General features: G+C 52.6%; 1 protein-coding gene across 2 annotated transcripts in view; it reads right to left on the bottom strand.

Annotated features, from left to right (window-relative positions):
- The window catches only part of NSG1 (neuronal vesicle trafficking associated 1), a 33,025-nt gene extending 11,251 nt beyond the window's left edge, over window positions 1-21,774 (bottom strand). Inside the window, exons 1-3 of one of the 2 annotated variants that reach the window (XM_020911168.2) lie at window positions 21,674-21,774; window positions 20,561-20,716; window positions 15,959-16,075 (exon numbers count right to left, since the gene is read on the bottom strand). In XM_020911168.2, the coding sequence (XP_020766827.1) occupies window positions 15,959-16,075; window positions 20,561-20,689 (246 nt within the window). In that variant the 5' untranslated portion in view covers window positions 20,690-20,716; window positions 21,674-21,774. Of the gene's footprint in view, window positions 1-15,958; window positions 16,076-20,560; window positions 20,717-21,118; window positions 21,386-21,673 lie in introns of those variants that run through there. The other variant, XM_020911167.2, reaches the window with a different exon arrangement.
- Between the last annotated feature and the right edge of the window lie 825 nt (window positions 21,775-22,599).

The raw sequence follows: 22,599 nt of genomic DNA, 5'->3' as shown, positions 1-22,599 counted from the left end.
CTGCCCTAAGGGCCACTCCGGCCTGTCCGGACAACCCCCCTGCATGTGGAGCCCGAGTCTGACGCAGGGACACGGGGTGGAGCCACGGCTGCCTCGGGACCCATAGTAGCCACCAGGAAGGTGCCATCGGGCATCCTAGTGGCGGCTACACACAGGCAAGGACAAGACCACCCGGCTCAGGAGGGCAGCCCGGGCGGTCGGCAGGGGCAGCTGAGCATGGAGCTGGGTGATGAAGGAGGTGGGAAGAGGTGGGCGCAGTGGCCCTGGGGACGTGTGTCAGCAGAGGCAGCATGGAGCACGTGCAGGGCTTTCCAGCAGGAGCGGCAACCCTGCCTGCCTGCGGTGCCCGGGAGGGACGGCCAGACCCTGGGTAAGTCACCCAGCTCCTCCGGGCCCAGGCTCCTGCCAGCCAATAGCAGTGAGAGGACTCAGCACCTAGGGCTGGTGGGACGCTGGAGGACTGACTCAAGGCAGTGATGAGAGGACAGATCCGGACACAGAGGATGCTCTGGAAGGAACCATTTGCTACCGCCGCTGCAGCTGTCACCGCAGGCATGCCCACTGCTGCCGCAGCTGTTCCCATGGCCAGCAGATGCAGACCTGGGCTCTCAGGCCAGACACACAGCCCCCCGGCCCAGGCCCGATGCCTGATCTTCCCTGAGCCCCCCTCCCCACATTCACCTGGGTACCGTTCACCCGAATCTGCAGCGCCGGGGACCCGGCTCCCTGCTGGCGGCCCCTGGGAGCAGCGAGGGCAGCTGTTCCCATAGGCTAGAGCGCGCGGCTGTTCACAGGGAGAGCTGTATCCAAGGCAACTGTCCTCCTCTGTAACCCTTTATATTCTCTTTTGGGGCACCTGAAGTTATTCCAAAGGGAGGTCTATGGCACACGACAGGTTAACAAGCGTTGTTAGACTATGTTCTCCATAAAACATCAGCCCACTGAATTCAACTACACGTTAACTACATACACCACAATCAAGTGGGATTCATCCCCTGGTTGCAAGGATGGTTTAACATCCGCAGACCTGATATATCACATTAACCAAATGAAGGATACAAATTATATAACCAAACCAATAGATGCATAAAAAACATCTGACAAAATCTAACATGTATTCATGATAAAAATTCTCAATAACGTAGGTATAGAGGGAATATACTAATAAAGGCCATATATAATAAGCCCAAGCTATAAGCATACTCAAATGGTGAAATGCTGAAAACTTTTCCTCCAAGATCAGTAACAAGAAAAGGATGTCCATTCTTGCCAATCTTATTCAACATAATATTACAAATCCTAGTCAGAGCAATTAGGCAAGGGGGAAAAAAGCCATCCAAATTAGAAAGGAAGAAGTAAAACTGTTGCCATGTGCGGATGACAAATTTTCTATGGAAAACCCTAAAGACTCCACCAAATAATTGTTAGAAGTAATCAACAAATTAAAGTTTCAGGATAAAAAATCAACATACAAAAATCTTTTGCATTTCTATACACTAGTAAATGAACTATCAGAAGAGTTAGGAAAACAATCTCACTTACAACTGCATCCTAAAGAATAAAGTATCTAAGAATAAATTTAACAAAGGAGGTGAAAGGTCTGTACACTAAAAACCATGACACTGATAAAAGAAACTGAAGATACAAATAAATGGAAAGATTCTGTGCTCATGCATTAGAAGAATTAATACTGTTAAAATGTCCATACTATCACTACCCAAAGAAATCTACAGATTCAATACAAGCCCTATCACAATTCTGATTCCATTTTTCACAGAAGTGGAACAAACAATCCTCAGATTTGTATGAAACCACAAAAGCCTCCAAATAAATAAAGCAATGTTGAGAAAGAACAACAAAGGTGGAGGTATCATGCTCCCTGATTTCAAACAATATTACAAAGTTACAGTAATCAGAACAGTATGGTATTGGCGCAGAAACAAACAGACCAAGGGAACAGCAAAGAGAGCCCAGAAATAAACCCACACATGTACATTCAATTAGTTTATGACCACAGAGCCAAGAATATAAAATGGGGAAGGACAGTCTCCTCAAGAAATGGTGCTGGGAAACTGGAGAGCCTTGAGCAAAAGAATAAAATGCAACCACTACCTAACACTATATATAAACATTAACACAAGACGGATTGAAGACTTGAACATGAGTTTTCTTAGGGAAAAAACATAGGTGGTAAGTCCCTTGACATTGGTCTTGGCAATGATTTGTTGCATTTGGCCCAGAAAGCAAAAGCAACAAAGGGAAAAATAAACGAGTGGGACATCAAAGCTAAAAAGCTTCCGTGCAGCAAAGGAAACCACCAACCAAATTAAAGAGCAACCTACTGAAAGGGAGAAAATAGTTGAAAATCATGCAACTGATAAGGGACTAATATGCAAAATACACAACTCTTAAGTCTCTAGAGCAAAAAGCCAAACAACCCAACAAAAACGGGGAGAGGCACTGAATAGGCATTTCTCCAAGGAAGACATACAGATGGCCAACAGGTACATGAGAAAGTGCTCAACATCACTAGTCAGGAAAATGCAAATCAAAATCACAATGAGATATCACCACACACCTATTAAAATCGCAATTTTCAAAACGACAGGAAATAATGGTTGGCAAGGACATGGGAAAAAGGGAATCCTCCTACACTATTAGTGGGAATGTCAACTGGTGCAGCCATTATGGAAAAAGTATGGAGGTTCCTCAGAAAATTAAAAAGAGAACTACCATATGATCCAGCCACCCTGCTTCTGGGTATTTATCTGAGGGAAATGAAAATACTAGCTTGAAAAGACATCTGCACCCCTATGTTTACTGCTGCACTATTTATAACAGCCAAGATTCAGAAGCAACCTAAGTGTCCACTGATGGATGAATGGATAAAGATGTGGCATATATATTCAATGGAATATAATTCAGCCATACAAAGAAGGAAATCTTGCCATCTGCAACAACATGAGTAAACCTTGAGGGCCTTATGCTAAGTGAAATAAGTCAAACCAAGAAAGACAAACACTGTTTTGAACTCACTTAAGTGTGGAATCTTAAAAAAACAAACAGGAAAAAAACTGACCTCAAAGATACAGAGAACAGAGTGGTGGTACCAGAGGCAGGGGATTGGGGTGGGAGAACTGGGTGAAGGAGGTCAAAAGAGACAAACTTCCAATTAAAGATAAATAAGTCGACCTAGACAGCATATTAAAAAAAAAGAGACATTAGCTTGCTGACAAAGGTCTGTCTAGTCAAAGCTATGGTTTTTCCATTAGTCATGTTTGAATGTGAGAGTTGGACTATAAAGAAAGCTGAGAACCAAAGAATTGATGTTTTTGAACTGTGGTGTTGGAGAAGACTCTTGAGAGTCCTTTGGACTGCAAGGAGATCAAACCAGTCAGTCCTAAAGGAAATCAGTCCTGAATATTCATTGGAAGGACTAATGCTGAAGCTGAAGCTCCAATACTTTGACCATCTGATATGAAGAACTGACTGAGTGGAAAAGACCCTGATGCTGGGAAAGATTGAAGGCAGGAGGAGAAGGGGACAAGAGACGATGAGATGGTTGGATGGCATCACCAACTCGTAGACATAGACATGAGTTTGAGTAACCTCCAGGAGTTGGTGATGGACAGGGAAGCCTGGCATGCTGCAGTCCATGGGGTCACAAAGAGTTGGACACAACTGAGCAACTGAACTGAAATGAAATCAAGAGGATGTGGTATACAGCACAGTGACTGTAGTTAAAAACACTATGTTGCATATCTGAAAGTTGTTGAGACAGGAGTTCTTAAAAGTTCTCATCACAAGGAAAAAAATGTGTCACTCTGTGTGTGGTGACAGATGTTAACTAGATTTAGAGTGTGATCATTTCTCAATACACACAAATATTGAATCAGTCTGTTGCACCCTTGAAACTAATATCATGCTCTCTCTATGTCAATTTTAATTTTTTTTAAAAAAGAAGATGATTCTAAGTCTTGGAAAGACACGCATCCTTAAACCTGTTACTTGGATAGGAAGCCACGTGAGTCTGGTTCACAGCACCCCATCTGTTTAGGTGTAAAAATAACCCCTTCTCCGCGGGGCCACGGGGAAGCACCTCCTCAGGACTCTTCTGGGAAAGAGGAGGCCCAGACCGTCCTTTCACCCAGGATTCCTGGGCTCGATGGCCAACGTGCTCACAGCACTGCGAAATGAGAACACAAAGGCCCCTGCAGCAGCCGGTGAAGAGGGAAGGAATAAATTGCCAGAGTCAGCAGGAGGCGTGGTGGTGGTTCAGTCGCTAAGTCGTGTCCAGCTCTTGTGACCCCACGGACTGTAGCCCGCCAGGCTCCTCTGTCCATGGGATTCTCCAGGCAAGAATACTGGAGTGGGTTGCTGTTTCATTCTCCAGGGGATCTTCCCTACCCAGGGATCGAACCTGTCTCTCCTGCATTGCAGGCAGATTCTTTACCGACTGAGCTACAAGGGAAGCGGGAGGCGTGGGGCATGGCACAGCCTCCCACACCTGCAGGCTGTCTCACTCCCCTCCACTCAACGCCTCTGTGAACCCTGAACCTCTCCTGGGCCCCAGAGTCTGCTCAGACCTGGGAAGCACCCTATGGGGGGGTGGGGGGAGTAATACAGGTTCATGTTTCACTACTCCAGTTCACATTTCACAACTTGGGTTCACATTTCACTACTCAGGCATGGTGCCCCCCCACCGCGGTCACCACTGACTGAGAAGAGGACCATGGGCCTCTCCGGGAAAATCCCCACCTGGCTCAGAACTGGACCCAGCTCTGCCACCCACCACCTGCGTGAGAGCAGGTCCCCTGTGCATCCCATCTCTGAAGCAGGGAACAAGTCCCTCACTTTGACAGGTTTATCAAGAGGATGGTAAGCACTCAAGGGCTTGAGAGCACATTGCCAGCCCCACGTGCTGGGCCCCTGTCAAGGCTGAACTATGCCCCTCCTATGCCAGGTACTTGTGAATATGACCTTATTTAGAATAGGGTCCGTGCAGGTGTGATTACATTAATTGAGGTTATTTGAGTGAGCCCTAATCCAGGACGACTGGGTCATGAAAAGGGGACTGTTGGACACAAGAGGCACACGCTCAGGGAGGCCACGTGAAGATGGAGGATGGAGGTGGTGCAGCCACAAGCCAAGGACTGCTGGCAAGCCCCGGTCCCCCCGTCCCCGCCCCCCAGGCCCAGAAGAGGCAAGGAAGGCCCCTCCTCTGTGGGCATAGCTAAGCGGGCGACTAGCACATTCACACTTTCACTTTACACGGGCAAAGGGTCTCTGCAGGTGGGATCAGGTCAAGGATCTCAAGACGGAAGACTCTCCTGGGTTGTCCAGGAGTGGAGTCACAGGCAAGTGAACTTCTGAGAGGGAGGCCGAGAGAGACTCGGCTACAGGCGAGAAGGAAATGGGACGCTGGTGCAGACAGACACTGGAGAGGCTGTGCTGCAGGTTATGGAGACGGACAAGGGGCTGAAGGGCAAGGAATGTGAGCAGTGCAGCTCCAGGGGCTGCAGAGGCGAGGAGGCCACGCCCCGCAGGAAGTCCAGCCAGCAGGGCTGGCCCAGGACTTCTGGCCTCCAGATGCGTGTGGCCACCAGCCTCTCAGCTGCCGCCCCTTGTCACAGCTGCCCCAGGAAACGAATTCACCTCCTTCCAAGCCCGTCCACTTCCACAGGCTGAGACCCCGCAGGAAGGCTGAAACCCAAGCGCCAGGCAGACCAAGGAGCCTCCCGAACTCAATGAACGATGAGTGAGTGGGTGCAGGTGGCCCGTCCCCCAGTGAGGAGTCACAGGGCAACTCCTGGGGACCTGGCGCCAAGCCAGGGTGTCTACACATCAAACAGCACATAAATGCAGTCTGCAGAGGCACCGTCTGCCTGGCTTTTACTACAGAAATGATGGTGCATGGGAAGGAGGTAGGACCCCAGGCGGCTCTGGGACCCGGGTAGAGGGGCAGTGCCCAAGCTGTCCTCTCTGGGGTGGGCTGCAGGCCTGGAGGCCAGGGATGGAGGCCAGGGAGTCCCTTGGCTGGTAGAAGGGTGTTTCCTCAGAGGCAGGGCCTTCCTTTCAGGACCAATGACTTTATCAGGTACACAAACCCACAATGCTTTTAGCGACCCAGAAAATAGTTTTAACTTTTGTTTAAAAAAAAAAAAAAACAGAAAATAAAAAATATTGAATAAACAATAATGAATCCAGCCTGGATTATATTCATCTTTGGTCCAAGGCAATTATAAGACTTAAAAAAAAAAATAGAGGTAGAAAAGCACCTTGGGGCCCATGACCCTTCCTTCCTTCCTTGGTCATCAGCTTCCCCAGTGGCTGGCGGATGTTCCCGGGAGACCTGACAGTGGCCACCTTGGCGTGACCTTGGCCAGCAAGGTCAGCCCTGGTCTCTGCAGAGTGGTGTTAACTCGTTACAGCGCAGGGTGAGAACCAAGAGCAGAGACACTCATGCAGGGGAAATGTCCAGGAGAGGGGTCTAGTCTTGAAGGACAAGTAGCTAAGCAAGGAAAACTCAGCAAAGGGTGTTATTGTCAGAGGGAAACAGAGGTTGTGCCAAAGCCCGGAGGCCCCAGGACACAGCGAGTTCAGCTGGTGTGGCTGCAGCATCACGTGTCCTGCAGGAGAGGGGCCACGGGCTGGGCTTCAAAGGACCCCGTGTGTCACACCAAGAGTGCGTGCATGCTATGTCACTCAGTTGCATCCGACTCTTTGTGACCCTATGGACTGTAACCCACCAGGCTCCTCTGTCCATGGGATTCTCCGGGCAAGAACACTGGAGTGGGTGGCTGTGCCCTCCTTCATGGGATCTTCCCAACCCAGGGATTGAAACTCACATCTCTTAGATCTCCTGCGTTGGCGGGCAGGTTCCTTATCACCTGGGAAGCCCGTCATACCAAGAGGAGGGAGCCCAGATGGATCCTGAGTACTGCAGGATTCCAGGAGGTGGCTGCCCCTCTATTACACCCCGAATGAGCATTTCTCACGGCTCTGGGAGGTGTCGCCAGCTGCCTGAAGGACAGATGTCTGCCATCAATTTACACGTGCACATGGTGTGTGTGTGTTTTAGAGCAGATTCTACATGTTCCCTAAATTGACATCTCTTTTGTGCAGCTGTCAATAAAAGCTCAAAAGCAGGAGACAGTGGGATGAAATTACAGCTACTGTACGTGGTTGCACTCATCACCCCATGTCCTCTGCCAGATGCCCCCCATGATGGCCCTCACCCCCCTGATGTGGGCAGTGGCTTTAAGGGACAGCATGTGGGAGCAGCAGGGGTCAGGGAAAAGCCTGGTGCAGGGTTTCCATCACGTTTGTGCCCCTGCCAGTCACATGAAGCCTGTCAATCCTCAGACTCATGCTTAAAAACGCGTAAGACAGGATACACAGGAAAGAAAACCAAGGATACTGAAATACTAACATGAAAACTTTGCAAAAATGTAGATGTGTGATATAATATATGCATGCTTCCTTATTAATACATCAAACAACAAGCTTTTACAATATTATGATTTCAAAGGAATGGTGAGACTAAACAGTTCCCGAAATCTCAGCATCACTTGCAGTGTGATACACAGAACACCTGTGTTTGTGCTGGTGAGTCACAAGTATTACTTCTACTTCTGCAGCTGACTGTACAAAGTGAAAGAATGTGTCCACTGCAGACTATGTAACACGCTGCTGAAAAAAATTAAAATAAGACCCAAATAAATGGAATGACACCACGGATGGGAAGACAATATTGTTAAGATGGGAATCCGTCCCAGACTGATCTACACTCAATACTATCCCTAGCAAAATCCCAACAGATTTTTCCCATAGAAATGGAAATTGCAAGGGTTTGTGAATAGCCAAAACAATCTTTAAAATGAAGAGTAAGTTGGAGGACTCAGGCTTCCCAATTTCAAAATGTACTACAAAGCTACAGTAATGAAAACAGTGTGGGACTGGCATAAGAATAGCTATATAAATCAACGATACAGAATGGAGGAGTCCAGAACTATAACTATGTGTTCACGGTCAACTGACTTTTCACTAAGGGTGCCAAGACCACTCAAAGGGTCAAGAAGAGTCTCTTCAATAAATAGTGTTGGGACAACTAGCTATCTGCACACAAAAGAGTCAAGTTGGACCCTGACCTCACACCATATATAAAAACTAATTCAAAATGGAATAAAAACCTAAATATAAAAGCTAAAGCCATAAAATTCTTAAAAGAAAACATAAGAGGTAAATCTTTATGACCCTGGATTTGGCAATGATGTCTTAGATATGACGCCAACAGCACCATCAACAAGAATAAAAGTAACCTGTACTTGACTGAAAATTTAAAATTTTGTGCATTAAAGAACATGGGCAAGAAAATGATGAGATGATCCCAAAAATGGCAGAAAATATCTGCAAATGATACATCTGGTAAGGATCTAGTATCCAGAGTGTATATAAAAAACTCTTACAACTCAACAACAGAAAGACAAACAACCCAATTAAAAATGGAAAAGGACTTGAACATACGTCACTCCAAAGAAGATAAACAAATAGCTAAGGTACAGGAAGAGAGATTCAACATCATTATCCATTGTGAGGAAATGTAAACCAAAGCCAGAATGAGATACCACCTCATACCTACTAGAATGGCTACAATAAAAATAAATAACGATCGTTGGTGAGAATATAAAGTGAAAACCTTGTGCACTGCGGGCAGGAATGTAAAACGGTGCAGCTACTGTGGAAAACAGCAATTCCTCAGTATGTTAAACAAAAAAATGAACACATGAACCAGCAATTCCATTCCGGGGACACACCCAAGATAATGCAAAACAGGTGCTCAAACAGAAACTTGTACATGAATGTTCATTCCAGCACTATTCACACTTAACGAAAAGGCGGGAACAACAAAACGTCCATCAACAGATGAAGAGATAAACACACTTATGTGGACCACTTATGGTATGATCCCATTTCTATGAAGTGTCCAGAATAGGAAACTCCACAGAGACACAAAAGAAATGAGTGATTGCTCAGAGCTAAGGGCAGGGGGAATCGGGGAGTAACTGCCAATGGGTATGGGGTCTCCCCTAGAGGTGACTGAAAATGTTCTGAAAGGAGACAGTGGTGATGGTTGGACAACACTGTGAATGTAATAAATGTCACTCAATTGAACACTTTAAAATTGCAAATTTTATATTATGTATCAGTTCAGTCACTCAGTTGTGTCCTTTGCGACCCCATGGACTGCAGCACGGCAGGCTTCCCTGTCCATCACCAACTCCTGGAACTTGCTCAAACTCATGTCCATCAAGTCAGTGATGCCATCCAACCATCTCATCCTCTGTCATCCCCTTCTCCTCCTGCCTTCAATCTTTCCCAGCATCAGGGCCTTTTCAAATGAGTCAGTTATTCACATTAGGTGACCAAAGTATTGGAGCTTCAGCTTCAGCATCGGTCCTTCCAACACAGTTTGCTCCAAATAAAGGCGGGGCCGGAGGAAGCAGAGACAGGGGGCCAGGTTATGGCAGGGGCCCTAGAGAGACAGATGGGAACGCCAAGCCAGAGCAGCCTTACCCCAGAGACCCGAGAGGGATTCCAGGGGTGTGTTCTTGAAAGAACAGCTAGGAATGGACAGCAAATAGGCTATGGGTCTCAGGGTGAAGTTTATAAGGAATTTATAAGGAGAGGACCATATGCCCAACCTGCTTGGGACAGTCCTGGCAACAGTTCCTGTCCCAGCATCCCAAATGCACAGGGTCCATTGCCACTCCCAAAAGTGTCCCACTCTGGGCCATTAATAATATAGCCACGCTACTCTCAAGGCCCTGGCCCCGTACCAGTTCTCTAAATGTTCACCACGACCTGGGAACTGGCAGTTCACCCTATTTCACAGACGAGGAGCTTGAAGGGCATTGGACTTTGCTGTGTTCCCACCTGCTCTTTCTGGTTGGGGTCTCCTTGCCTGCTGGGAGCCCTCCCAGGGGTCGCTGCTCAACTGGGGTGGGAACTAGGGCATCTGCAGCAGGGCAGAGTCACCCCATGAACCCCACATAGCTGCCGCTATGGAAATCAGAGCTTGGCAGGCTGTGTGTCAGGTGGACGTGGGTCTGAATCCCACTGCTACCCCCCAGGTAGTTGGCTGACCTTGGGCCGGGCTCCTCTCTGACCTTAATTCCGCACCTTCAAAACCAGGACAGAAGGTCAACCTTGAAGACAGTAAGAACGCAGGCAGGCAGCGCTGGGTCGATGGTAGCTGGGTCATTCTTGCTCTGCTATCTCTGCCCTCCCACCCTTGGGGCTGGAGGGGGGGCGGGTGGCAGGGCAGAGAAATGTGCTTTTCTGCTGAGTAATGCAGTTTAAAAAAAAAAAATCTTGGAAACCTAAGATGAATCCTGACATCTTCAAGCATTTACAGCACTTAAATATTTTAGGTAACCCACACGAAGTGAACACACAGACACACACCCCCAGATGACTCAATCCGCTTAATTATTCGATTCTGGGTGAAGCCCCCACTGTACAGCTGGGCCAGGAAACCGCAAAACAGGGCAGGGGAACCCCCCCTGACACTCTGCTGAAGGTGACAGGGTGCTGAAGCTGTTGAAGTATTCCTAGGATCCCCAGTGCCACCTTGCGAAGACCGCCCCCACCAGCGAGTGCCAAGGAAACGGTGTTGCCGTTCATAAATATTTAACAAATGCATCCTGAAACACACCAGGGGATTATTGGAGAGGGTGGAAAAACAGACTGACTGACGGCACAGGAAGCTCAAGGTCATTAAGGATTCGAGAAAAGATACAAACCACCCACAGATTCATTTGGTTTGTTTTTTTGGTATGTTTTGGCCACGAAGTGTGGCATGCAGGATCTTATTTCCCAGACCAGGGATCTAACCGCCCGCCCCCCCACTGCCCCTGCATTTGGGAGTGCAGAGTCTTAACCACTGGACCACCAGGGAAGTCCCTACCCACAGATTCATTTGTGGACAGAAGGCCAAAGGACTCCCCCGGGCAGCACACAGGACCCATACAAACAAATCCAGTCTCTCCTCCCAGGACGTTCTCCCAGCCCTGCGCCATCTGGGAGAGGCTGACCTTGGAATCTCTTAAAGGCCCGAAGGCAACGTGGCAGCAGGGCTGGGGTGCAGCCTGTCCACCCAAACCCTGAACTTGCAAGGAGAATGCGTGTGGATGTCAGAGGAGTCAACAGCCCTCCATCACGGCAGTTGCAAGCAGAAACCTTCCTTTAATCTGCCTCATTACGGCCCCTCCAGAAGCCCACAGAACACCATGACCCACTGCTCTGCATGGGTGAGCAGGACCGTGCAATTAAAACAGTGTTTAGGTTTAGTTCATTTGAGAAACATCTCAGACCCGTGTTTATTCTCGGCATAAACACACCTCCAATTAATTAAGCGACCACTTGCCTTGTTGACACCAACCTCTTCAGAAGCCTAGACTTTGGGCCACCGCTGGGTGGCTCATCCAGCAATCCCCGTGTGGAGGAGCCTCAGAAAACCCTCTCCCCAGCCAGCGGTTACCTAGCAACCAGCCTAGCAACCTCGTAGCCAAGAGATTAATCCCCGGGTGATAATCATAAAGCAACATCCAAAAAGACATCTAGTCGTGAGGATGCCATCCAAAGGCATATAAAGATGAGGCTCAGAGCGGCGGTCTCCCGCTCCTGAACTACACAAGTTACAGACAAAAGCGGGCCATGTTATTTACTTGTTGCTTCGACGGCTGAAAGGCATGGTTTCATTCTGGCCCTTCACACACGTGGCCAGAAAGAATGAAGAGACAGCTGAGCTGGGGAGCTACATGGAAGCTGCCCGGTTACCAGCAGGACAAGAAAGACGTTCTATCCCAGGAGAGCGGTGACTGACCCTCGGCAGGGGGGGCCTGCAGGTCCTCCTCTCTGCTGCCCACATGCATCCCAGTTTTCCAAAAGAGAGCCCCCTGCCCTCAGCCAGCTGACACCACCCACCAGAGAAGCATGCCTCACTGTCTGCGTGCATTCAGAGATGCGAGAAACATAAGTGGTCAGGAAAAAAGGCCGAGAGAACATTCTAGAAGGGCTAAAACCCTCAGCATCTTCAAAAGGCACCTGCTTTCCTGAGCCTGCCCTGCCCACGTGCTAGAAAGCAGCCCCACCCACAAAAGGTCACAAACCCAAAAGAATCATCTGGAGAGGTTGTTACAATACCCCCAGGGTCCAAGGTCCCGCTGCTACAATGGTGATTCCAACACAGGTGGCCCCAGACCACACCTGGAGGCTACATTCTACACCCAGACCCCCACGGCAGGCGGGCAGGGAACCGGCTACACCTGCTTCCTGTTTGGGGGCAAAAGCAGGAAGTGTACAGGATACAGGTCAGTCAGCTGAGCGAGCTGGGACCTCAGGCCTCTGGGTCAAGCTGGCCAGGTCGCTTCACACTGACTGTGGGACCCTGGGCGTGTCACCTGCTGACTGTATGATCACCTGTGAAGGACTCACACCCCGACCTGGCCCAGAGAGGGGCTTCCTGGGGCACTACCATCAAAGGTACCCAACAAGCCAGGGTCCCTGGAAATTTCACCAAGCCTCCATCACTCGGGGCCAGCAGCCTGGTCTGTCACCCAGACTTACAGAGCTGTCACCATGAGTGTCCAGCACCAGACGGAAGGCATTGGGGAGCTCCTCTCCTGCCTGACACGGAGGGGCTGGAAAGTTCTGTCTGCACCCAGAGCCCCGCACCTCCACCCTGCCTGACGGTGGCTCGGGGGCACTACACACTGGCCGCCTCCCCCAAGTCACCAACTCAGGTCAAGGGGCCTTTGCTTATTATTAGCAGGGGTGACCCTGCTAATAACTGGACAGACTCACCCCATTCACCAGGACACCAGGTCACAGGCCTCACACCCAAAGAGAAGCATGGGCCAGGGAAAGGGCACCACAACATAAAAAGCTCAAATCCAAGGCTCACATGAGGAGGGACTCAAGGTACATTGGGCCCCCCCATATCCGAAGGCTGCTGGAAAGGAGGGTGACCGGTGTTCGGACGGAGGCCACGGGGCAGCAGGCATTTGGAAGGGTTCTGAATCGTCAAAGGAAAAGGCTTCTTAGAAGCGAGTCAGTCCAGCAGCACATGGGTCACCTGGGGCTCAGAGCCGCCTGGACCTCAGGTGTTACAGCCAAGAACAGGCTGCTCAGGTTCAAGATTTCTACCTCGAGTCCCCCTCAACTGCAAAACAGAGATAATAATAGTGTCTGCCCCCTGAGGTTTCTGAGTATAAAATGAGATCATAAACATAACGAGCTTGACCCAGAGTCTGGCTCCTGGGAGCACTCCATTATTGTGAGAGGCTGTCATTGCCTCATTAGAAAGGGCAGTGGAACCACCAGGAGGGTGAGGTTAATCCCAGGAGGCTTCACAGCAGAGGTGATATCTGAGCTGGCACTGGAAAGTGACGGAAGGGGAACCGGGTCTAGGAATTGAAAGCAGGGCCCATGGAGTGGTATGTGTGGCAGGAGGTGTGCTAGAAGGGCACTGGACTCAGAGGTAGAGAGTCGTGGGGAGGACCCCAGCCCTTGGTGACCTCCTGGGACTCAACAACCTCAGCTGCAAAAGGGGCTACGACGCTCCCTTCAGGATGGCCGTGAGTCCCAGGGAAGCCACAGATCTAAGTGTACAGACATGCCTGGTTTACACACAGAACTGAGGAAACAGGCCACTGCAGTGCAAAAAACTCCGCTGAGTGCCAACTGTGGACAACACCTCTTAGACATCCCCGGGAGGTGGAGGCAGAGAAGGCAGGACCTCTGCCACCACAGCCCACCCCCTGGGATGGCACCGATCTTCTGGGCCCAGGTTCTTGGCAACCGGAGCCTCGTAACCAAAGGCCCAGCTGTGGCTGAGAGCCCTGGAGGCTCTGGTGCGTCATCCACGCCTTAAATAAGGGACCTGGGGGCCTGCATCAGGTGAGTGAAAGGCACAAGTGAAGGAGCCCAGAGGTGGGTCAGAGCCTGCAGGCAACTCACAGGTGAAGGGATGGCCGTTCAAGGGCCACAAAGCGTACCACCTTGTAGGGACACAAAATGCCAGGGCCAGAAGAGGCAGGGTTCAAAGCAGGGATAGCAAACCCAGCCATGCTCAGAGATCCAGATGGTGATGGTTATCATGACCTTGAAAATGAGGTCACCTTGCCTCAGCCAGGGGCTGAGCCCCAGGTGTGGACAGGACGGGCTGAAGCAAGTGGCCCGAGAAGAGGCACACGCCAAGCAGCCAGCCAGAGCAGGAGAGAGATGGTGACCTTAGGTCAGTCTGACCTGGTCCCCCATGAACCTCACAACACAGATGAACCACCATGCCAGGAACCGCCAGAAGACCATCTCCACCTGGACACCAGCAGAAACCACAGACGCAGGCCTGTCTGTGCCTCAACTTCTCCATCTGTAAAATGAGTTGCACTAATGGTACTTGCTTCTCTGGGAAGGCTGATAGGAGGATTAGATGAGCGGACACACAAGTAAACACCCCCACAGACACAAAAGACACGGCGACTCTGATGGGACCTGCTGAACGGTTTTCAGGCAGGTTCCTGGCTGGTTTCCCTCCAGCCCAGGAAGGCAGCACCAAGCGATGGGAAGGATGATTTAAAGCCAGATTATGTCCTGGCATACCCAATCACCCCACAAAGCCACTCACTCCTTTGGGGTTGCCTTTCATCTCGTAACCAGTTCACAGGGTTGACGGAGATAAAACATGATGCAATATACAAAGGGGCTTTGGAAAACTGCAGCGCATTGGGGTGGGCAGGTATCTATGCACCCAGCATAAAGACACTGCTCACACATCCATGTGGGTGACAACCAGAGTGGCCAGTCAAGGCCACCCTTCAGAGCCTGGGTGACTTATGCCTTATGTCTCCTGAATCATTCCTTTGAATCTAGATGAGGGCCTCCATTTTACCATCTTTCATGTTTGCCAAAGAAACAAAGTTTCCAGAATATCAATATCCTAACTTGTTCCTCAACCATCACAGCTGCTTCTACCCTCAGAGGCCACACAGACTCAGTGGAGAAGGCTTTGTCCCCAGGCTTGGCTAGAACCCTGACCCCTTCAGTAGCTGTCTCTCCCTGAAGAATGGTCTGGAGCAAAGTTTCTTTCCCCAAAGTGAGCACTTCCAGCAACCTGTGTACAGAGCCAGCCAGGCCCCACACGTCCGCATCCTGTCAGGGATGGTGAGAGGAGGAGTGTGAACACAAGGGCTCCAGACTGGACCACCTCTGACTCCTGGCCCTGCAAGGGACAGCTGTGACCATCTGTGTCTCAACGTCCCCATCTGCAAAACAGGTTACATGCAGAGCACTGACCCCCTGGGGAGGGATGCTCAGATGAGCCTGCAATGCAAAGGCTCAGACTGGGTCTTGCACCAACTAAGGGCAACGGTTGCCTTTTTGGTATTGTTTGTCCCTTTTCTGCACTTAAGGTAAAGATTTTACTATTTATAAAGTGTTAGCTGCTCAGTCATGTCCAATTCTTTGTGACCCCATGGCCTGTAGACCGCCAGGCTCCTCTGTCCATGGAAGAATACTGGAGTGGGTTTCCATTCCCTTCTCCATGGGATCTTCCAGACTCATGGATTGAACCCAGGCCTCTCGCATTGCAGGCAGATTCTTTACTGTTTGAGCTACCCAGGAAGCCATATATACCTCTGCCTAAAAGAAAGTTGAGGAGTGGGTTGTCCCTATTATTAAAACTTGGTAATAATGATAATTTTCTGAAGATAAAGAAAAGAAACAAGAAATTTAAATTTTTAATTTTAAATTGACCACAAGGTCAATTTTGCATATCTGGGGTCAGCCCATATTAGTGTCTCATTCTGTTTCCATCATTCCACGGGTCATCTCTGGAGCTCAGTGGACCCGTCCTGGGGGCAAAAGCAGCATCTCACCTGTCTCCAGGGCCACTCACCTTGAACCTCTCAGTGACGCCCTCAGTGATGCTGACCGTGAACTCTGCTATCTTGGGAGGACGCACTTTGCCTTTCTTGCGGTCAGGTTCATATTCGGTCTTAGTTTTCACAACCACCTTGTTCAGGAAACAGAAGCAAACAGTCAAGAGAATGGTCACATGCATTCCAACACACCTGCCCAAAGAGGACAGGTTGGGGGGGGGGGGGGGGTGGATGCTAGTGTTCAAAGTCACCATTTTGCCAGGAAGTATTTCACAAGAAGAATGAGTACAGTCACCACTTATTACAACTCTCCTCTGTGCCAAGACTAGCAGAGAAATTACCCATTGATAATCCTGAGAGCAGCACCAGGAGGGAAATATGACAGCAGAGAGGCAGAGAAGTTAAGTTCCGAAGCCAAGGCCACAGAGCTAATAGGCAGTAGGCCTATTAGGGGTCAGCAGGGCCCCAGAGGCCTGATGCAGTGCTCCCCCAGCACCTGGGGCTCCCGCCTCCTTATCTGGTGGTCCCTTCACAGTGAACTCCCTTCACTGTAGTGCTTGGGGAAGACTCTTGAGAGTCCCTTGGACTGCAAGGAGATCCAACCAGTCCATCCTAAAGGAAATCAGTCCTGAATATTCATTGGAAGGACTGATGCTGCAGCTGAAGCTCCAATACTTTGGCCACCTGATGAGAAGAACTAACGCATTGGGAAAGACCCTGATGCTAGGAAAGATTGAAGGCAGGAGAAGGGGACAACAGAGGATGAGATGGTTGGATGGCATCACCGACTCAATGGGCATAGGTTTGAATAAGCTCCAGGAGTTGGTGATAGACAGGGAGGCCTAGCGTGCTGCAGTTCGTGGGGTCGCAAAGAGTAAGACCACGACTGAAAGACTAAACTGACTGATCACTGCCCAGAGCTTCATGGTCTGGGTGGTGGGAAGAAAGGATACATTTATTTTTTATGTGCTGCCAGGGGTAAAATAAGAAGATTCAAGTGCACTATTTCCCTCCAGGATTAGGAAGGAGCAAGAAGCCAGCCTTCAGGCAAATCACTTTTGGGGAGTCTCTCTGTCTCACCCCCACCATCCTCCTCTCTTCCCTGTCTCTGCATGCTCAGTCGCTTAGGCTGTGTTCAACTCTTTGAGACCCCATGGACTGTAGCATGCCAGGCTTCTCTGTCCATGGGATTCTCCAGGCAAGAATACTGAAGTGGGTTGACCACTTCCTACTCCAGGGGATCTTCCCAACCCAGGGATCGATCCTGTGTCTCTTACCCCTCCCGCATTGACCAGCAGGTTCTTTACCACTTGAAGGGTCTCCTTCCTTGTTACCCTTCCACTCTCCACTGTGAAGCAGGAGATGTTTTTCCAACCAGTCAAACGTGCTCTATCTTTGCCTAGGGCAAACCTTTTCCCATCACCCCCACCAGCTTCAGATGAACCCTAACCCAGCCTTGCAGCCTCCACCCTCAGCCTCTCTGCATCGTTTACTGCCCTCCTCATGCCCTGTTTCTGGGACTGTTTCCTTCTCTGTCCGCACTTGATGAGGCAGCGAGGTATCCAGGGGCTACACGTCTCTAATCCCCAAATGCCCACACCAACCCCAGAGCAGGAGCCAAGAAGTGGCTGTTGGACTGGAGAGAACCAGCCCCCCGCCGCCAACCCGCCTCCTCACCCAAGTGGCAGCGCCCTTCACTGGGTGGGACATACTGCCTTGCATGATGCTGGGACCCAGGGCAGAACAAGGACTCGGGAGACTGCGGGGATCCCACACTGAACCGTGACACTGGAAAACCCATCCAAGGGCCACAGCACTTGTAAGCACACCCTTGGCTCCCTCCTCCCTCCCTTCCGTTGCATGCAGCTCTCCTCTGCCCGGCCTGACAGCCTGCGCGCCCAGTCCAGGGGCACCCATCTCCAGGGCAGCACTAGGGCCTGACCCTGCCATCCTCGAACCCCAACTGTACCTGACGAGCAGTGTGACCTTGAGCACACCCATGGCCACTTGGAACCTCAGTGTCCTGGCCTGTGAAATGGGAGCAAGGCCCATCTGGTTGGGCTACTGTGAGGAGGAGGGAATCCATGGGACCCTCAGCCCGGGGGGGGACCTGCTCAGTAGCCCATCAGCCCAGATTCAGCCTGCCTCTGCCACTACAAGGCTGACCTCAGGCAAGTTGCTTACTCTCAGTGCCTCCATTTCCACATCTATAAAATGGGGCAACAGTGGTGGTTACCATCTAATGTCAGCAACATGAAAGGAAGTGAAAGCTGTAAATCACACAAACAAGGGCTTGCTGCATAATAAGCATTCAACACACATCAGCGGAGACTGGCCCTGACACGGCTGCCAGCTCTGTGACCACCCGCACTGTCGCAGCTCCAGAACCTCAGCACGCAGCACACAGTCCATTGACAGTCCTATCTGCACTATCTGCCCTCAGACACGTGTCCTCTGGGACAGCTGACATCACCTCCCTGAACCTGGGCTGGGAGCAACACGGTGCCACTGTTGGGGTTAAGAGACATCCCGTGTGAGCATGGTCTGGTTCCAAGAGGGCAAAGCAAGAGATCATGCTGGAGCTTCAATCCTGGAGAGTGGTGGCCTTCAGCTGAGTGACCTTGGGCATGTCCTGTAAACTCTCGGAGACTTGGTCTCTTCATCTGTGACCTTAGAAATCTTCTGGCCCAACCATCACTTCCTGCTAGAATCTCCAGCTGGGAGTATCATAGGGATGGGAGATTTATCATCTTTCAGAGCAGCCTAGGTTACTCCAGTACTTTGGCCACCTGATGCAAAGAGCCGACTCATTAGAAAAGACTCTGATGTTGACAAAGATAGAAGGCAGGAGAAAGGGGTGGCAGAGGATGAGATGGTTGGATGGCATCCCCGACTCAATGGACATGAGTGTGAGCAAACTCCAGGAGATAGCAAAGGATAGGGAAGCCTGGCGTGCTGCAGTCCAAGCGGTCACAGTCAGACATGACTGAGTGACTCAACAACAAGCCTACTCCTGGACGGCCCAACTGGTTGGTCAAGACTTCATACCTGCCTAAAACCTCCTCCCTGCTATAAGATAACTGTGTGTCAGACACTTCCAAAATGGAACAGACTTAGGATGCAAGAGGAGGCTGAGAGGAGGGGAGCGTCTGACAGTGGTGCTGCCCAGGCATGCTGTGTTCCTGGCACAGGCTGCCATGGCTCCTGGGCTAAGGCAGGAAGGGAAGGTGGGGATGGGGGAGCCAGGCTGTGCTAACAGGGCAAGCCTGAAACCTACGCAGGAAAAGGGAGGTGGGAACCAAGGCCTCAGGCAGCCCTGCCCCTACCTCAAAGCCTCTTTTGGACCATCAGTGCCCCAGAGCGGTCCCACACGGCCCAGGTGCACAGGCGAGCTCAGTTGATCCATTTCCTTGAAATGAAACACTTGTTTCAGCCTCCCTCCGGCCCCTGCCCCGCTGCCTACCTACCCAAACACAGAGCTGGGGGGATCGGAACCACTTTGAGGAGCTAAGTAAGCCTATCAAAGGGCCCACCATGTGAATAAAGGAATCCTTCAGAGAGGATGGATCCATGGCAGGGATATTCCCCCCCATCCCCACCCCTGCCCGGTCACCCATCATCACCAACAGGCTGGAATAAAGGACAAGTCCCGAGTCAGAACCGCCCTGCCAGGCGTTCAACCAAACAAGAAATGCCAGCACACTTCGGGGAAGAGAGGGCGCTTCCTGGTGGCTGGGGTGACTTCTAAAGAGCAGCAAGGCAGGCAGAAAGGATGCAAGTGCCCAATTTTAGGTCTCCGTTTCACGGCACAGTTGTCTAGGCTTTTAAACGTTTTCTAAGCATTAACTCTTGAAAAGACTGCTCTTAAGGGACAGAAAGCTACTCGACTGCAGGCTATATTTTAAAAAAGAGGGGATTCTTTAAATTCAGAGCACACACACAAAAATCCCACTTCCAGGAGAGGATGATGAATGGCTGGCTGTCCCCAGTTACACTAACACGGAAGAGCGCGAGTGTTCAGCTTATTTGGGGATTTTCACAAAAGGAACAAAGAGAGGAAGGTGGCGGCGAAGGAGCGCGCATCCTGCCGCAGCCACCACCGGTGTGTCTGTGACGGGGGGAGAGGAGGAGGCCCCCAGGGAGGGTCCATCTGGCCAAGGAGAGGGGCCTCCCCACTGCAAGGGGGCAAATCGGAAACTGCACCACCCAGGAAGGCGCTAGGGGCAACCGAGCCGCTCCTGGGCTCATCCCCGAAGCAGAGCCCCTGGTACCCCGGGGCGGGCAGGCGCAGAGCTGGGCTGGCGGCGGAGGGGCCAGGGACCTCTCTCGGATCAGGGTCCCATGAAAATTAAGAAAGGATCTTTCCCGGACCGCGCAGTTCCTGGGTCAGGCTGAAGCTGTCATCTAAGGCGGGGCGCGGAGGGTGGGGTGATGGGGGGCGCAGACCGCCCGCTCCAGAATCCCTCGCGGGTACGTGGTCCTCCGAGGCGCGTCCTCCACCCCGCCCAAGCCCGTCCCCAGCGCACACGCGGCGCGATCCTTTTGTTTCGGCCGCCACCCGAGATTTGGAGGTGCGCACCCGGCCGTGCGGGGTGCCGGGGTGGGAGGGGGCCTCTCACCTTATCCGGGGGCGGGAACTGCAGCTGATTGACATCGAGGGGCGTCATCAGGGGGATGGTGTCGAAGCCATCCTCCAGCAGCGGCTGCTTGGTGCCCTTCTCCGCGAAATTGTTCCCCAACTTCACCATGGTTCCGGGGGACCCGAGGCTGCCAGCCTGCGGAGCGAGGGCCGGGAGGGAGTCACCGCGAGCCGGACCCACCCGCTGTCCCGAGCGTCGGCGAGCTCTCCAGCCCCCCGCCTGGTCTCCGGGGAGGGGTCGTGAGGATGCAGAGGTCGCGGCTCTAGGGGTGAGGGGCGGGCGCGGTGTATTTACGGACTCCCACCAGCTGGACAAAAGCGCCAAGTGCAGGGGCGCACAGCCGCGGCGGAGGGGCGCCGCCCCTGCCCGCTAGGTCTAGACGCCTCCCCGGTCCTGGCGCCGCTGCGCCGGAGACCTGCCCGGAGACCACCCCTCACCCCGTCCCTCCCACCTAGGGGTGATGCGCGGCCCTGGACCCGGCTCCCGGGCCAGGAGGGTCCAGCCTGGGCGCCCCGCGGTCCCACCGGCCGCACTCACCCCACGCCCGGCTCCGGCAGGTCTGGGCTCCGACCGCGCTCCGAGCCTCCGCGCCGCCCGCTCCGGCTCACAGCAATGGCGGAGGCGGCGCCGCGCGGGGCCGGGGCGGGGGCGCCGCGCGATTGGGCTCCCTCCTCCCGCTCGCCGCCTCCCTTCCTGCCGCTCCCGGGGGTTAATTGAGCGCGGTGAGTGCGTGCGTGTGGCGGCGGCAGCCTTGACGCAGCGCGCGCAGCGGCCGCACAAAGGAGCGCGGGCCGGGCGCAGCGGGGAGCGCTCCCCGGGGGACCCCGCGGTCGCCGGGACCTGGGGGCGGGGGGACAGGGCAGGGGTGGGGTCGCGCCCCAGATGGGAGGCTCCGAGCGGCGGGAGGGCGCCCACAGGGCTGGAAGCCGGGGATGGGGAGGGGGCGGGCGGCCAAGGGAGGTGCGGGCTGCGCAATCCCGGGGCGGCGGCCAGGGCGCGAGGCAATTGGAAGTCGGGGGCGGGGGGGGGGGGAATGCTAAGGATGGAGCAGTCCCCAAAAGTAGGGGGAAAGGTGCTCCCTCCCACCCCCACCTTGCAGTCGAGCCGATCTGGAGTCCTGAAGAATGGGGAAGGGTCCGACGGGGAGGGCTCCCGGAGGCGGTAGAGGGCGGCAGAGAGGGCGAGTCCAGTTCGCGTGCGTGGCCGGGTGCGGGAGAGGGCGTGTCCCTGGTGGAAGGAGGCGCGGATGGGAATCGAGGCGGGAGTGCAGGGCGCGGGGAGCTTTTCGGGGGTGCAGGATGTGGGGGGCGCTCTCCAAGCTGGGGAGGGGGCCCGGATTTGGGGGGACGCCCAGGGCAGCTGGAGGGAAGGAAATTCAGGGCAAAGAGAGCGCGCTGCGTGCCGCGTCGGAGGGTTTCTCTGGTCCGGATCGGAAGAGAAAGCTCGGGACGCTCCAAGCAGCGCAGTCTCCCGCCTGGGCGCAGAAAGGGGTCGTCCTGGAAAGAAGGAGGGGGTTTCTAACCTGATCCATTGACCCACCCTCTCCAAAGCGGGGTCACTGTCGCAGCTGCCAAGATTAGGGCCCCCATTTTACAGACTTCCAACCAACCCTGGCTTTAGGACTTCCCCAGAGAGAAATTGCGGGGGTGTGGGAGCAAGACCCCGAGCCGAGAAAGAGGACTCAAGGAAAAAAGGGCTCTTCCCAGGCCCCTGTGTCCTGCTGGGGCCCTGCTAGGACCCAGAGTAGATGTTCCCTAAAGTCTTACTTTGACACCCTTTGCTTTGCTTGACGGGTGGCCTGAAGCCCAGCAGGCCTGCAAACCAGCCCCCGCAAAACCTCCTAGCCCCCAGTCTAGGAGCAGAATAGGAGCAGCCACTGCCTGCCAAGCCTTGAGCCACCGGCTCAATCTAGGAACCTGGCCATGGGCGCCTTGGTTCCAGAATCCACAGGAGGGTACCAGCAGATGAGGTAGCTGGATTCCTCTTACCTGGCCCCAAGTCTTCAGCAGGGTCCGAGT

This window comes from Odocoileus virginianus, chromosome 29, assembly GCF_023699985.2.
Source record: "Odocoileus virginianus isolate 20LAN1187 ecotype Illinois chromosome 29, Ovbor_1.2, whole genome shotgun sequence".
Taxonomy (NCBI): Eukaryota; Metazoa; Chordata; class Mammalia; order Artiodactyla; family Cervidae; genus Odocoileus; species Odocoileus virginianus.
This window is presented reverse-complemented; position numbering and strand designations above follow the sequence as displayed.